This window comes from Macrotis lagotis, chromosome X, assembly GCF_037893015.1.
Source record: "Macrotis lagotis isolate mMagLag1 chromosome X, bilby.v1.9.chrom.fasta, whole genome shotgun sequence".
Taxonomy (NCBI): domain Eukaryota; kingdom Metazoa; phylum Chordata; class Mammalia; order Peramelemorphia; family Peramelidae; genus Macrotis; species Macrotis lagotis.
The window spans coordinates 54,798,746-54,816,581 of NC_133666.1; the positions used below are offsets into that span (position 1 = coordinate 54,798,746).

The 17,836-nt window shown below is 37.9% G+C and overlaps 1 protein-coding gene across 1 annotated transcript in view; it reads right to left on the reverse strand.

The window, feature by feature from the left end:
* The window catches only part of CHM (CHM Rab escort protein), a gene marked incomplete at its 5' end in the record, with an annotated part of 143,936 nt that overhangs the window by 117,179 nt on the left and 8,921 nt on the right, over positions 1–17,836 (reverse strand). The window contains 3 exons of the mRNA XM_074201841.1: positions 6,281–6,506; positions 13,128–13,248; positions 13,845–13,961. Coding sequence (XP_074057942.1) covers positions 6,281–6,506; positions 13,128–13,248; positions 13,845–13,961 — 464 coding nt within the window. The remainder of the gene's footprint in view (positions 1–6,280; positions 6,507–13,127; positions 13,249–13,844; positions 13,962–17,836) is intronic.

The window sequence follows — 17,836 nt, forward strand, 5'->3', positions numbered from 1 at the left end:
GCAGCTTGATATAAAAGGTAGTGCTTAACAAGTATCTTGAAGAATGAATGATTCTTTGAAAAAGAGGTGGAGAGGGAGTGCATTCTAGATATGAAGATGGACCACTGCCAAGGCACAAGAGAAAGTGGATGAAGTATAGTGAGTGAGGAACAGAAAGACCAGGTTGCATAATCAATAGGCATTTGACAAATTCTGGCTGAATTATGGTTGTAGATGAAGATCTGACAAAGGAACAGCCAAATAGGTAGGAAGAAAACAAAGGAAAAAACCCGCTATCACCAAAAACTCGAAGAAGAGAGGATATGCAGAAAGAGAAGGCAGTCCACAGAGCCAAATACTGTGGAGAGATCAAGAAGACTGAGGCGTGGAAAAAAGACCATTTAATTTGCCAATTAAGAGTTCACTGTCACTTGTAGAAAGATCAGTTTTAAATGAATGGTAAGGTCAAAAGACAGATACCAGAGAGTTTATCAGAGAATGAGAAGAGAAGGAAAGGCATCAAATATTGACAATGTTTTCAAGGATATTAGCTAAGCAAAGAAGAGGTGTGAAAAAATGGCTAGAAGGGATGGGCAGATCTAAGTATTTTTAAGGAGGATATAGAAGTGTGTCTGTAGCCATCAGGGGAGAATTGAGAGAGAAGAAATCGTGGGAGCAATCTATTCAAGAAGGTGGGAAAGGTTGGGGCACCTAGGTGGCACAGTGGGTAGAGCACCAACCCTGGAGTCAGGAGGACCTGAGTTCAAATTCGACTTCAAACACTTAATAATTACCTAGCTGTGTGACTTTGGGCAAGTCACTTAACCCCATTGCCTTACAAAAACAAAAACACCCAAAGAGATGGGAAAGTATATATGTAGAGGAGTTTCATCTTACCCAGCAGCTGGGCTACCACCACACAAAAGCTAGAAGATATTGGGGGATGATATCAGGAGTTATATGAAGGGAAAAGAGAATACTCACAGCAAATGGCCCTGCCATTCTCAGTGAAGTATACGATACATATTGTATACAATGCTATTGTAGATGCTAGGAATACAAAGAGAAAAACAAAAACCAATTCTTACCCTCAAAGAGAGTATTTTATTTTCTATTCAATACTGCAAACTTCCATTTTACTAGGGAGACAAAATATGTACAGAGATATGTAAGTACAAGATAATCTGAAGAGAAAGGGACCATGAATAAGAAGATAGGAACGTCTCTATGCAGAAGGTGAAACCTGAACTGAGCCCTGCAAGGCCGCAGAAATCTGAGGAGGTGATGAAGAAGAAAACCACTACAGGCATGTGAGACCACTAATTTGCTCAAAGGTCTGCTGAATTATAGAAACAGGTCATAGCAGTTAGCCAGAATGTAGTATATGAAACAAATAGAAAGTAAATTTGGAAAAGCAACGGAGCAAGGATACAACAGGAGTTCAATGTCAAGTTATGATGTTTTTATCTTATCCTAGAGGCAAGAGGGAAAGATTGTGACAGTCATCCATGTAGCTTAGGAATCTCCACTTTGGCAGCTGTACTGAAAATGAATGAGAAAGGAGAGAGAAAAGGAATCCAAGAGGATACTGCAACAGTTGAGGTAAGAGGTGATGAGAGGCTAAATGAGGATGGTGAGTAGAGAGAAAGATGTGAAGCACATGAAGGAGGAATGATCAACAAGATTTGGCAACTGACTGGAGATGGGGTGGTTTGGGAAAAGTCAAGGGGAACTCCAAAGTTGGGAACCTGAGTGACTGAGAGGATGGTGATACCCCCTCATCAGGAATACAGAAAACTGGGTAGAACTGGGCTATGGAAGTATGTGGGAAAGATAATGAATTCTGTTTTGGACATGGTGAGTTTAAGAAAATGATTTCTTAGAATCTGAAAATGTCTTTGGTGAAAGGGTGGTCATTAGTTAACAAGATGATAGGGCTGTTTTAGTGCCATGTGGGGTTATCTTACTTTCTCCTAAATCCAGTTACTCAATAACTTTTCTTTGTTCATGGAAAATGCAGTCAATATATCAAAGAAATTACTGCATGTGTATTAAGTATTTTTATAAATAATAATTCATGAAATAGATAATAATTTTTCAAATTTTTCATACTTATCCAAGCAGGTTAGGTTAGGAACTCATTTTCACTTGCCATCCCCCAAAGTTGGAATGCCCTCCTTCTTCGTCTCTTCTGGCTTCCCTGACTTCTTTCAAGTCCCAACTAAAACCCCACCTTCTACAGGAATCTTTCCAATCTCTCTTAATTCTGGTGCCTTTTCTCTGGGGGTAGCTAGGTGGTGCAGTGGACAAGATCACTGGCCTTGGAGTCAGGAAGACAGGAGTTCAAATCCAGTCTCATACACTTGACATTAACTAACTGTGTGACCTTGGGCAAGTCAACCCTGATTGCCTCACATCCAGAGCCATCTCTAGTTGTACTGATTCCTATCTGGCCACTGGACCCAGATGGCTCTGGAGGAGAAATTGAGGCCGGTGATTCTGCACAGCCCCACCTCACTCAAATCCAATTCACGTCCTTGTCATGGCATCATCTCTCTGATGTTGGGGTCTTCTTCGAAAATGAAAGACAAACATGATTATTTCTCATCTATCCTGTACTTATTTGAATACATTGTGGTCTGTTTGTTCTCCCCATTAAACTTTGAGGTCCTGGAAGGTAAGGGCTGTCTTTTGCCTTTCTTTGCATCCTAAATGCTTTGCACATAGTAGATTGCTTTACAATCTTTATTGACGAACTTTCTTTAATAAAGCTCCTAATTCAAAACTCACGACTGCCACAAAATCCTTAGGACTTTCAAGATATGGCTCAGAATGATTCACATGCTTATATTATTATTTTTGTTTATTTGTTTGGGGAGATTATTTTTCTTCCTTTTGCAAGGCAATGGGGTTAAGTGACTTGCCCACTGTCACACAGCTAGGCAATTATTAAGTGTCTTGAGATCAAATTTGAACTCGGGTCCTCCTGACTCCAGGGTCAGTGCTCTATCCACTGTGCCACCTAGCAGCCCCTCCTACTATCATTATTAAAGGAATGGATAAGCTTGTTTTTAGATTCTAATAATGCTGTTCCTTCAACCCTTCACCTTTATGATCTTCTGTTATGCGTATGTGTATTTTTTTTTTGTTTTTTGAGTTAGTTTTTGCTTTTGTATTTGTTTTTTGGGTTTGGTTTCTTTGAGACAACTAGATGGCTCTGCTGATAGAGCATTGGAACTGGAGTCAAGAAGATCTGAGTTCAAATTTGACCTCAGACACATAATAACTGTGCAACCCTGGGAAAGTAATTTAATCTCTGTTTATCTTAATCTACTGGAGAGGGAAATGACAAACCACTCTAATATCCTTGCCAAGAAAACCACATGGATAGTACTGTTATGACAGGTTCTACAGGGTCAAAAAGAGTAAAGACACAAAACTTCCTCTGTTTTGAGCTTAGGTTCTTATTAAGTAGTTTAAGAATTGTAAATGTGTTTACTTGAACAAAAATATTTATAGCAGCCCTGTTTGTGGTGGCAAAGAATTGAAAATCAAGTAAATGTCCTTCAATTGGGGAATGGCTTAGCAAACTGTGGTATATGTATGTCATGGAACACTATTGTTCTATTAGAAACCAGGAGGGATGGGAATTCAGGGAAGCCTGGAGGGATTTGCATGAACTGATGCTGAGTGAGATGAGCAGAAACAAAAAAACACTGTACACCCTAACAGCAACATGGGGGTGATGTTCAACCTTGAAGGGCTTGCTCATTCCATCAGTCCAACAATCGGGAACAATTTTGGGCTGTCTGCAAAGGAGAGTGCCATCTCTATCCAGATAAGGAGCTGTGGAGTTTGAACAAAGTGCAAGGACTATTCCCTTTAATTTAGGAAAAAAACAGATATCTTATTGTCTGATATTGTTACCTCTTAGACTTCTCTTCTCTTCTTTATTTTTTTAGGTTTTTTTGCAAGGCAAACGGGGTTAAGGTGGCTTGCCCAAGGCCACACAGCTAGGTAATTATTAAGTGTCTGAGACCAGATTTGAAACCAGGTACTCCTGGCTCCAAGGCCAGTGCTCTATCCACTGCGCCACCTAGCTGTCCCCTCTTCTCTTCTTTAAGGATATGATTTCTCTCTCATCACATCCAATTTGGATCAAGGTACAACATGGAAATAAAGTAAAGACTGACAGAGTGCTTTCCGTGGGGGGGTGGGGGGGAGGGAAGCAAGATGGGGGGGGGGAATTGTAAAATTCAAATAATATATTTAATAAAAATAAATTTAAAAAAAAAGAATTGTAAATGTGTGATGACCTGTTTACATATACCCATTTTGCTGAAGTTTCAACTCCTGACAGGCAGGCAACATCTGTCCCTGTTATTTTGTATAACACCCAGCACAATGCCTTCGATATATGTACACATTTAATGATGCTTTGCATCCACCATTCTGATATGGTACAAGTAAAAAGAACCTTGTCCCAGCATCTGTTCCTAACTTTGTGAGATTAGAGCAGAGAGCAGAACTAGATCTCATACCAGACATCTACGAAGCACTGCCCTCTTCTCCAAAATCAAAGCAGTCAATTGTTTCTGTATCACAAAAAGGAAGTAATAATCATTGGGCACTTTGATTTATTGAAAGAAAAAGTTTGGGTCTGTTTGTTCCCACAAATATCCCCCATATCATAGCATAAAAAAATCAGCTAGAATTTTTCTGGATGTGACGTAGCTCCAGAAAAACAGAAATCAGTTAATGAAAAGGGATAGGATTTCCAGGTATAATCCAATGTGAAATTCTGCTTATCTTGCAAGTTAAATATTATGTATTTAATGGAAATAGATCTGTTCACTCCATAAAAAAATTAATTCCCAAAGTAAACTAGGGAACACTCAATAACTGGGCCAATTGGAAAACTCTTTGATGCCCTCTCTTCTAATATGTTCCTATTTCAGAAAACAGAATATGCCATTCACACCTATGAGTATAGAGGCAGAAAGTAGTTTAATTTTCTTTATTAAAAACCTACTGATATAAACTAATACAGGCCCCCACATGCTTTCAGTCACTGATACATCTGGAGTAGTTAAAAAAACACCTTTCTGCTTATGCAGACGTCATTTAGAATGGAAGGATGTGACTTACAAATGTCTTTGAATCATTCACATAAATATGCATGCGTGCCATTTATAACAGTAGCCTTGATGAGAACACACAGTGTAACTGGTTGCGAGCAACGCTTAAAGAGGCTTACATTAAAACCGAATATAGAATGGCGGTTAGAAATCACAGAACAGGTGACACTTGATTCTGATAAGCAGGTGATAAAAACTGTAGGCCGTGATGTATAGGTGGTGAGAGAGTTACTAGGCTAAGATACAAACTGCACAGGAGCCGTAGGAAAATGGACAATACAAGCAAGACAATCAAAGTACCAATTAGGAAGGAAAGGGAAGGGAAGTGAATAAACACTCGGACAGTCCCTGCTATAAGCCAGGAACTGTAGATGCTAGTGCTTCTTACAAATAATATCTCATTTGGTTCTCACAACAACCCTACAAGGTAGGTTCTAATATTATTTTTTCAGATGAGGAAATTGAGGCTGAAAGTGATTTGCCCAAAGTCACATGGTTGGTAAGTGTCTGAAGCCAGAATGGAATTCAGGTCTAATAGGATTTGCTTTTAATCTACTGTAACACCAAGCTACCTGTAGTCTGACTTAACTCCACACAGAGGGCATATAAGCAGTGACTGGGGAATAGATTCCCCTCGCTTGACTTCACCTAAGCCTCCATTTGATCAAGGCCCAGCTTTCAATCAGAAAACAGAGGCATGATTTCTCCCAGAAGCAACAGCTCCATAAGAGGAAGTCTTTGTGCAACAGATTGTAGTGGCCCTGAGGTCTTTATGTGCTGACAATTAGCACAGAGACTCACACAGAGTTAGCGCTTAATAAATACTAGGTAAAATAAGGCCTTGTGGGAACATGTCATTCTGCCATATGCACAAAACAATTTACTTAGTAACAAAATTCTCTGCTCATCTTTCGATGAAATATGTAGTAAGAATTTTGCACAGGCCTCAGTTTATACTAGGTGATAATAATGAATTCACTTGGAGCATCATTTTAAGAACTCCAAGTTCCTAGACTACTATTTTTCTTTTGGTGGAAGCCAAGAAGACACATTATGAGTGACTCCCTCCACCTGGGGTTCCACTGACACTGTCCCAGCAACACCCCCACCCCCAGTCATGGCCCTCCCTTTGGCACAAACAAAATGCACTAAGTCAGACTTACCTACAGAAACACTGCGGCAGTTCTCCTTGGCCATACAAAGGAAACAAGAAGGGAGTGTTGCCATACCGGCCAAGACACCGAAGAAAGTTCTGGGTTTCTTTGAGGCCGTCCAACATGCTGGTGGATGGCTCTGATGTCATTGAGATGGAATGAAGAACAAAGTGTTGTAGATTGGGTGTCAGTTTTTGAGTTTTTAAGTATTCTGAAAAGGTACAGGCCTCATAAGCTGTTCAAATAAAAACACAAAATTAGGGACAAGAAAACAGTTTATTAGAACTGTTTCTTGATTAGTGCAAACAGTGAACCCTTTGAAGAAGTCACATGTATTTAAATTCATACTATTTGAAGTCTTAATTTTGGTCACTGGTTTCAGCCCAGTGGAAATAAGTGATACAAATTCAAATAATGCAATCACACTAACCAGGCCATGGCTGTATGTACACCATTAAGTTTCTAATTACTTTGTCCTTGAGAAGGAAGCTACCCCAAAACTCAAGATCATGATTAAGGCTCCCTAAGTAATGGTGCCCAAGAGATACTTAAGCCCTACTATTCTTCTGGTGAAGCAGCAAAACACACGTGGAAGTAATAGACCTAAAAAGTCTCTTACTAACCTAGAGAATCTGGGAAAGCAACTGTTATTTTCTTTTTTTTAATAGCCTTTTCCATGACTTAAGTAATTAGTTAGTGGTGTTTTTTTTAAGTCCAGGTAAACAGCAAAGATCAATTTGAATATAAATGGTACTAAGTTTCTATGACTGGCAAAACAAATTGAATTTAACATTTTTCCATAAACCCTTTTGTCCTTAAAAAGTTGTCTTATTCTCATGAAAACTCTGAAATGACAGTGAAAAATATAAAACTTCCATAGGGGGGAAAGAAAATTCTGGATGAAAATGAGTCAATATTCACTGAGGTTTTAAAAAATAGGAAAAACCTATTTCATGGTAAAGTTAATAACATACAATATTACCAGAAAATGTTACAAGATTGCATATGGTGTGTGGAATGAATTTTGTTGCTTTATAGTCACACAAACATTAGTAACTTCCTAAACAACTTTTCATCTTTAAACCAAGAACATATGGTACATAGTAAATAGATTTTTTAAAGCAGGAAATCCTATCCCTTAACAAAATATAAACATTGTATTGATTGCAATGTTTATTGAATTATAGTTAAAGAACTCCCAGATCTAATGGAAGGCTTTTTCACTGAAAAAGGCAAGATTAAGAAAATGCCCAAGGAGATAAGTGAAGCTGTTCAAGAAACAGAAGGATAATGAGACAGGGGATGATTTTTCTAATTTTGAGAAAATATCAGAACACTAACTTTACCTACAAAGGTGTAGCTAAGAATTTTATTTGCCCCCTGAGCAGAAAAGAGGTGGAATTGGGGGGTGGTGGTGAGAAAGTGTGGTGCAGGCAAAATCATATTCTAGGCTCAGATCCTACCCCATGTCCTAGGGTGAATTGTATCAATGTGATCCATCACTCCTCCCTTCTGGCAAATGAAGGTTTTTAACTGAATGGACTAAAAGACCTACCTATACATCCAATTATCTTGTACCACAGAATGATCTAGAACATTATGCTATACGAAAAGCCCTGGAGTGCTTATATAAAACAGTCTATTCAAAAAAGTTCAATCCAGATAGATATTCTGCCAGTTTTCATTACAGATTTATAAAAGTTTCAAATTTATTTATTCTACTTTAGGAAGGGCTTGCCAAGTCTATTGTTTAGAAACCATTATTTTACTGATAATAACAGCTACCATTTATAGAGCACTTCATGAATACAAAGCACTTGATATATTACGCTATTTGATCCTTATAACAACATCAAAGTAAGTAGTGTGATCCTCATTTGACAGATTGCCAGATAAGGAAACCAGAGAAAATCAGAGCCAGGATGTGACTGCAAACTTGGTCCCTTGCAGGTTATGTGAACACAGACAAGTCATTTCTCCTTCTTCTCTCCTCTGATACTACTACCACCCTGCAGAAAACCCTCATCACCTCACCCTGGGCCTATTTCAACAGTCTGCTGGTGAGGCTATCTTTCCTCACTCCAATCTACCTTTCATTCAGTCACGAAAATGATAGCATTAGCTCAAGATGGACCACATTCCCTCTCTCTGCTATTCAATAAATTCCAGTGGCTCCTCATTACTCCTGGATCAAAAATAAAATCCTCTGACTTTTTTTTTTTAGTTTTTGCAAGGCAAATGGGGTTAAGTGGCTTGCCCAAAGAAACACAGCTGGGTAGTTAAGTGTCTGAGACTGGATTTGAACTCAGGTACTCCTGACTCTAAGGCTGGTGCTTTATCCACTGCGCCAACTAGCTGCCCCATAATCCTCTGACTTTTAAAGTCTGTCATTACCTGGTCATTTTCTACTAGCTTTCCATACTTTACAGGATGATAATAATTAGCTAGCTTTTCTACAGTAGTTTATTTTTTTAATTTATTTTTTTATTCTCATTTTGTACAAATGTTTTTTTTTACATTAATAAAATATTCTTGTTTAAAAGTAAACAAAATACCCCTCCTCCCCCATGACTATAGATAGACTTGGTTGGGCTAAAAAAGTAAAGGGGAAAGAAAAAAATTAAAATAAAAAAATGATAGTAATAATTGTAGGTATGGCCAGGTGGTGAAATGGACAAAGCACCAGCCCTGGAGCTACGAGCACCTGAGTCCATATCCAGCCTCGTAAACCCAACAATCACCCAGCCATGTGACATGCAAGCCACCCGATCCCCACTGCCCTACAAAAAACAAAAACAAAAAAAAAAGACCCAAAATAAAATAGTAATAATAGTAGGGGTGGCTGGGTGGCAGACAGAGCATTGGCCCTTGAGCCAGGAGCACCTGGGTCCAAATCCGGCCCCAGACACCCAAAGATCGCCCTGCTGTGTGGCCCCAGGCAGGCCATCCAGCCCCACTTGCCCTGCACCCTCCCCCAAATAATAAGAACAAAAAATGTGCTTGAGTCTTTGTTCCAACACCAACAACTCTGTCATGGGTGGATCTCATTCTTTATGATAAGTCCATCACAAAAGTTACTTCCATATTTTTCCACCGTTGCCATTGCTGATCGCAACACCCTCCTTTCTTATTTCTCCACTACCATGTACTCTATTTTCTCTCTCCTTTCACTCTGACTCTGCTGTAGGGTCGTTGACTGGCTCAGGAGGCAGATCCCTGGTCCTGGGGCCAAGAAGCCCTGAGCCCCCATACCACCCTTTAAGCCCAGCATCCACCTGGCCCCATGGTCCTGGGCAGGCCTTCCAATCCCAGCCCCTTGCAAGAAGATTTTCTTTCTTAGAAAATGTGTTATATCTGACCACTGTCCCCCCATGGTCCATCCTCTCCTCCTTTATTCACATCCCCACCCCTTCCCCCTGCTCCCCCTTCCTTCTTACTCCAGATGTCTATACCCCATTGAGTATATATGCTGTTTCCTCTCCTAGCCATCTCTGATGAGAGCAAAGGTTCCCTCATTCCCCCTTGCCTCCCCCCTTCCATATCATTGCAATAGCTCATTGTAATAAAAAAAATCTTATGTGAAATATCGTGGACTATTCCCCCTCTCCTTTTTCTTTCTCCCATTCCATTTCCTTTTTTTTCTATTGACTCCATTTTTACACCATATTTTATCTTCGAATTCAGCTTTCTCCTGTGCTTCAACTATAAAAGCTCTTTCTACCTGCTCTATTAACTGAGAAGGTTCATATGAGTATTATCAGTGTCATTTTTCCATGCAGGAATACATGCAGTTCATCCTCATTAATTCCCTCATATTTCCCCCCTCTCCTACAATCTCCATGCTTCACCTGATTCCTGTATCTGAAGATCAAACCTTCTATTCAGCTCTGGCCATTCCAAAAGGAACATTTGGAATTCCCCTGGTTCATTGAAAGTCCATCTTTTTCCCTGGAAGAGGACATTCAGCCTTGCTGGGTAGTTGCTGCTAAGTCCTGTGTGATCCTGACTGCAGCTCCACGATATTTGAACTGTGTCCTTCTGGCTGCTTGTAATATTTTCTCTTTGACTTGGGAATTCTGGAACTTGGCTATAATATTCCTAGGGGTTGTTTTATTGGGATCTCTTTCTTGGGGGGATCGGTGGATTCTCTCCATTTCTATTTTGCCCTCTGCTTCTAGAATATCAGGGCAATTTTCCTGTAGTAATTCTTTGAAAATGATGTCAAGGCTCTTTTCCTGATCATGACTTTTAGGTATTCCAATAATTTTTAAATTATCTTTCCTAAGTCTGTTTTCCATATCAGTTGTTTTTTCAATGAGATATTTCACATTTTCTTCTAATTTTTCATTTTTTTTTTGTTTTGAAGTATTGATTCCTGATTTCTGGTAAATTCATCAATCTCCCTGAATTCTATTCTTTGTCTGAAGGATTTGTTCTCCTCAGAGAGTTTTCTTATCTCTTTTTCCATCTGGCCAATTTTGCTTTTTAAAGCGTTCTTCTCCTCAATAACTTTTGGAACTGTTTTATCCATTTGACCTAAGCTGTTTTTTAGCATGCTATTTTCTTGAGCATTTTTTTTGGATTTCCTTGACTAAGCTGCTGACTTCATTTTCATGTTTTTCCTGCATCTCTCTCCTTTCTTTTCCCAGTTTTTCTTCCAACTCCCTCATTTGATTTTCAAAGTCTTTTTTGAGCTCTATCATAGCCTGAGCCCAATTTCTGTTTTTCTTGGAGTCTTTAGGTGCAGGAGCTTGTGCCTCTGCATCTTCAGACTGAGTATTTTGATCCTTCTTGGGCTCATTTGCAAAATATTTCTCAATAGACTTCCTTTTGTTTCTCTGCTTGCTCATTTTCCCAGCCTGGGCCTGGTTTGGGGTGCTTCCTGAGCTTTTGGGGCACTCCCACAAGGGTCTCAGTGTGTGAGGCTCTGTCCTCCCTCCTGCTCTGTGAATGGCCATAAGCACCTCCCTCTGCCACGGGGCTGAGGTGGGGGGGGGGGGGCTGCTGTTCTATGGGGGGGTCTAGACTTTGATCAGGATCTGAATGTCGTCAGAGTCCCAGAGTCCTGTTCCAGGGGCAGAGGACTGAGGTAGCAGTTTCTCTTCGCTCCCCTCCCTCAGCTCAATGGACTCATGCCCTGGAGGCTCCAGCTTACTGGCTCAGGCCTGCTTCTGTTTCCAAGTCTGGGCTGCAAAAAGACCAAGCTGCTCCCTGTGTGCCCCAAGGGCTGGGTTCCATGTGCTTCCTCTGGCAGAGGTTCCCCCCCCCCCCGGCTGTTCCCCCACTTTGTGCCCGGTGCTCCTCGGGGTGCAACTCAGGAGACTCCCCCACTGCTGTGAGCCGCAGCTCCCAGCGCCCTGGGGCTGCCTCTGGGAGGCTGAAGTTCTTTTGCTCTGGCGGGCCACCCCTCTGGCAGGCCGCCCCTCCGACCCCGGGGAGCAGAGCCTTTCTGCTCTTTTCCAGGTTACCTTGAGTAGGAGATCTGCCTCACTGGGTCCCTTTGTGGGTTCTGTCTCTCAAAAGTTTAGTTAGAGTCCTTAGCTAATGAGTTTTATCAGAGAGCTCCTAAGACTCGATCCCTTCTTGTCTCCACAGTACTTTGGAGTTTGCAAAGTGCTTTGCAAATATTTCATTTTATCTCAATGACTATGGGAGATAGATGATGTTATTATCTCCTTGTTCCTGATTCAGGCAAATACAAAGTAAAGTGACTTGCCCAAGGTCACCCAGTCAGTAAATCTCTGAGCCATAATTCAAGCCTAACTCTAGTTCAAGGTCTTTCCACTAAGTCACACAGCTTAGTGGATCCAACAACACTGGACTACAAAATGTTCCTTATACAAGCCACTCCATCTCCTGGCTGTACGCCATGGAATGCTCTCTCTCCTGACTCTCTCTCCCAGCTTCCCGGGCTTCCCTTAAGATTCAGTTCAAGTCTCAATTTCTGAAATAAATCTTTCCCATTTCATTCCTCTTTAACCTGCATGCCTTCTCTTTGAGATGACCTCCAATCATCGTGTACATATCTTGTTTAGACACAATTGTTAGCATGCTGTTCCCCCCAGGAGACTGTATGTTCCTTGAGAGAAGGGACTAGTTTTTATTTGGTTTGTCTTTTTTCCCTTTCTTTGTGTTCCCAGCTTTTAGGAATTGTTTAATAAAAGCTGACTGAAAGATCTTTTCAAATATATAGATAAGTAACATCTCCAAGGTATAATTCTTGATCCAACATTCTTTCCCCTACAGCATCCTCCTTCTGTTTGTTTTCAGGAACAAAAACTAGAGTTCTAGGAAGAGCTCAAGATCTCAAGCCAGGAAATTCCCTTTAAAAAAAAGGAGTCAATACAAAGCTATTTACTTAGGGTGTGCAAAAAGTCTTTAAGCTATTAAAGCTTAAAACTGCACTAAGACTTTGGAGGCATCCTATATATGTATGAATTTATTTTTCATTTTGGGGTAAAGACTGTGATTTAATGGGGGGCAGTGGGGGGGGGGATATTTTGTGTGAAAATTCTGTCTCTACTAATCCAGGTAAGTGGTTCCTTTGTAACTTAAGTCTTAGCATTCAAGTGACTTGCCTAGGGTTGCAAAGCTAATATGTAACAAAGAAAAGAACTGAATCCAGTAATTCTAAGACCAATCTATGATAAGAAGAGAATACGATAAACATTTACAAACTCACCTAAAGGGAAAAATCATAGGTCAAGGGACTTTACCTGGGAGGTACCTAACTAGTAGGGATAAAAATGAAAGGCTGAGTGTGTTTAAAAAATATTGAGAGTCTTAAATAGAGTGAATCACAGTGATAGGGGAAAAACCAACTCCCCATATAAGCTGTTTAAGGAAATAATGCTACCTTTGTAGTCCTCAGGCTGCTGTTCATAGTCCAAACAAAATGTCAGAAATTTCATCAGCATTCTCTTTTCTACCATAGTGAGCTTCTTGCTATTAAAAACATCTGCTCTGGAGCAAGGTACCTGCAAAACAGGATGATCTGTCAGTGGAACAACTCTGTTACCCTATTACATTGATTGGATGTTAATTATTTTAATAACAAAATTAACTTCCCAGTGGTCAATGTTCAAACTAATGTTAGGATTTTGTTGGGGGGGGGGGTTCTGAAACAACTGGGTAAATAATTTCTATTCTAGTCAGGTTGTTTTTTGTTTCTACCCATCAATTCTAATGGCATTTCTGTTGACTACAGAGCTAATTAAATGTGAGCTCCCTTGCTTAATTCTGCCAGGTTACTCTCTGTACCATTAAAAGGACAAAGGCATTCCCCTCCTAATGTCAGTTTATGCTATCTGAGAAACTTAACACTTTCTCAACTCCTATATGAAGCTGCTAAATAACTCATCAAAAATGAGTAAGAACAGATGTAGAATAAGATATTGTACTTTAATCATCTCCTGGACATTTCCTAGGCCATGAAATGTAAGATTGCAAATTAACCACAATGAATGGGAATTAAGAGGTCTGTAAGACAGTTTGGCTTGCCTTCATCTCAGACATACTCCTTAAATACCAATCTGGATTGGCTGGCAATCATCACCTGCCATCAGTACAGTACCTGTAATACATTTCCTTCTCGATATCCAAGAATCCTGGTAATATTTTTGAACTCTGCATATCGACTAACGTTGGATTTGATTAGAAGGTCAATTAGCAACCCTCGAGAATAAAGCAGCTGTACAAACAGAAGGAAAAAAAACATTTTAAGAGTTAACGATTAATGTATCCTAAATGATAAATTAGATAACTGGTTTTGAAAATGGTCAAATATTCATTTTAGGCGCTTCATATAAAATAAAGTCATTATAACAGACATTTTTAATGGTTCTTGGTGAGTCGTTTCAGTTGTATCCAACTGTGACCCCATCTGGAGTTTGCTTGGCAATGTTATTGGAGTGGTTTGCCCTTTCCTTCTACAGCTTATTTTATAGAAGAAGAACTAAAAGGAATAGAGCTAAATGACTTGCACAGGGTCACAAAGATAATAAGTATCTAAGGCTGGATTTGAACTCATGTACTACTGACTCCAAGACCAGCACTCTCTCCACTCTACTACCTAATTGTCCTTATAAAAGATATAAGCAATAATGATAAGTTACATTTATATGACCAATTAAAGTTTGCAAAGCACTTTATATATATTACATATATTATCTCATTTGTTCATATCAACATCCTGTATGATTAGTATTACAGATTATTATTATTCCCATTTGACAAGGAGAAGACAAAGACTCAGAGAGCTAAAGAAATGTGTCCACAGAAACATGTTCACTTAAGGATTTGAACACACATCTTTCTGACTCCAAATCCAGCACTTTTTATTTACTATGCCAGCTGTCTCAGTACATTAAGTTCTGTAAAAGCCAAATGGTCAGAGTGATATTGAAAAATAAATTGAGACTTAGAAGACTAGGAAAAAGGAAAAAATACATAAGCAAAGGATTTCTATCCAAATAAGCAAAGCACAAAATGAAAACTATTACATATGTAATATTCCATTATTTACAATGAATTCAAAAATTAATGCAAAAATCAATCACTTTTTTAAAAATTTTATAAAATATCATCAAGCCAAGATTTTAAAATTCCAATTGCAAAAAAATCCTTGCATTCTATATCTCTGATAAAAATCTACTATTCAAGTTATATAGTTAATTAACAAAAATATATAAGACCAAGAACCATAAGCAGTTTGAAGACCATCAACAATAATATGAAAGATTGCTCCAAATCACTGAGAGAAATGCAAATCAAAACAACTGTGAGCTTTCTCTGAACACTCAGCAATTGGCAAAGATGGCAAGAGATGCAAATAGTCGACATTGGAGGGGCCTTGAGATGACAGGACCCTAATATACTATGGATGAAGCAATGAATTAGCACAACAATTCTGAAAAAAATGAAGAATCATCTAAGTAAAGTCACTCAATTTTTCATATCCTTTGCTCAAATGACCCCATTGCTAAACATATACAATGATGAGGTGAATGATAGCAATAAGGGCCACGCTAAAATATTTATGGCAGCATTTTTTATAGTAGCAAAATTCGTGGGACAAAGTATATACCCAGTGCCTAGACAATGGCTAAACAAATTATGGCATATAAATTTAATAGAATCATGAGAGTAAGAAACAACATATATGAGGAATTTAGAGAAATATAGGAAGACTTATGTGAATTGAGATGACCAAAAAAATCAGGAAAACAGTATATATGATGATTATAAAAATGTGAAATAAAAAGAATAATAAAAGAAGTTGAACATCATTAGATTGCAAAGATCAATCTCGACTTAGAAAATATGATAAAGTGAAGATGAAGTGAAATTGAGAAAGTGTGTCTTTATGTTTGTGGTGCAGAGTTGTGGGTAGACACTGTTGTATATGCTCTCAGATGTAGCTGCTATGTCAGCTTAACTACTTTTCTTTGTTGTAAAAACCAGATTGGGACAAATGGAAAGGGAAGGCATTTATATTCATAAATTATTATGATGTAAAAAGAAGAGACATAAATGAAAGTTTAATTTAAAAATTAAGCCATTCAAATAAAATATACCTCTGTAATAAGAACTAAGCAGCAATGACAAAGTTACTTAAAGGAGCCAAGTAAAGCTCAAGAACTGATGATGGCTGACATACACACATAGTGGTTTAAGGTTTTCAAGAATACCTTTCATAAAGTATGTCAGAGAAATAAATATTCTAATTTTAATGGAATACTATGTAAAAAAAATTAAATAGAGAAAAGAAAGGATAATAGTATTTGTGTGCTCAGTACACTGGGATGCATCTAAATCTCTATAATTCCAGAAAGGTTAGAATAAACATTATAGGAACAGAAAAAACAAAGACAGAAATAAGATTAGCTTTACTAGTAAGAAAAAAAGGAGGCTCAAAAATCAATCCTGACCATTATACAGAGCATCAGAAAGGTCACTTAGGACTTTCTGTAAATCAATATCAGTTAAGTGAATTTTTATAAACTATTATATCAATTCGGCATTGTAGAGAACAAATACAATCGACATAGCTTTTCTGGAAACAACTAAACTGATTACATAGACTAAATAGGGCATGTTGTCTCATTATCTCCTTCCGAAAAGAGATAATATGACTTTAGATTTGTTTTTATAAAGAAGAAATATGTTTCTAGCAATAATACAATACATCACCAAGATACTAAATGACAAAATTATTAAACAAAAAACTAACTCACTTCTTCTATTATCTCACTTGCCTATAAAAACAAAAGACTCAAAGATATTACTCAATACCACACAATTTTACTGACTAGGAATCGTAAGGCAGGACATAACTATATTTAGAATACACTAACAAAATTTAACAGATTTTAATTGCAAATCCATGCATTTCTTAAAATTAAAAAAAACTACAGAAAAGATAAATATGTACATTAAAAAAACAACCAGGACAGACATATTCAACTTAAACCTATCTCTCATGCTATTGCCCTTATAAGCATTATAGTAACACATTTACAATATATGAAGATTTATTAACAGAAAATTTTTATTAAAATAATAGAAATTGACCTTGGTACCTGAGAACTCAGTTATATGAGAAACTCAATAAAGCTGATTCCAGAATTTAAAGTATAAATTCTTTTAGGATGCTAACATAGTCATACCCCAACCCATCTTATTTTAAGCACGATATTCAAAGTAAGCATTTTTTGCATTAGTATTTTATTCAATGTGCCATTCAATGTTTCTAAAATCCAATGCCCTTATCTGACAATTTATAGTTTTCTACTATTTTCTACTATTATTCTGTTGGATTATCAAAATTCAATAGTACCTTAAAATATTTTCAAATCTTTTTCTTTCTCCTTAAAAAAAATTCACAAGAAAAGAAAGCTAAAAATCTGCTGAAAAGTACAGTTAGAATCACAGACTCTTAAGAGCTAGACAGGAGCCAGAAAGGCTCAAAAAAGAAACCTCTAGTTTGATAAGAGAGCATGGACTAGAACCCAGAAGTAGTTCCCTATCTAACCCTGATTCTCTTTTCATTAGACTAACCATAAATTTATCATTTTGATGAGAGATAAAAATTATTAAATAAATTTGAATAATGCTACAATTTAGAAAACTGACACAGAATTACATTTTGTTAACAAAGCCAATAGCTGGTATACACTAGATTTGTCAACAACTAGGGATGTATAAAAGGGAAATTTTTGAGAATTTTAAAGTTGTAGTACTTGGAAAGCCATATATTATTATGCTCAAATTTATATACTCTATTTAAATATAGCCCACGTGATAAAATTTGGCATTTTTTTTTCAAATGAATTAATAATAAGAGTTTACTATTTGCCAGGAAATATGCTAAGCACAGGACAAAGAAAGACAAAAATGAACCTCTTCTAACCTACTAAGATCTTACATTCTAATGGAGAAGACAACTCATAGGTATATAAAATTATTAGATTCATAAAAAGTTGATAAAAAAGCAACTTTAGAGAAAGAAAAGAATTAACACTGAAGTAAATGGGAAAGATGAGATGCCTCAGTTGAGTCTTCAAG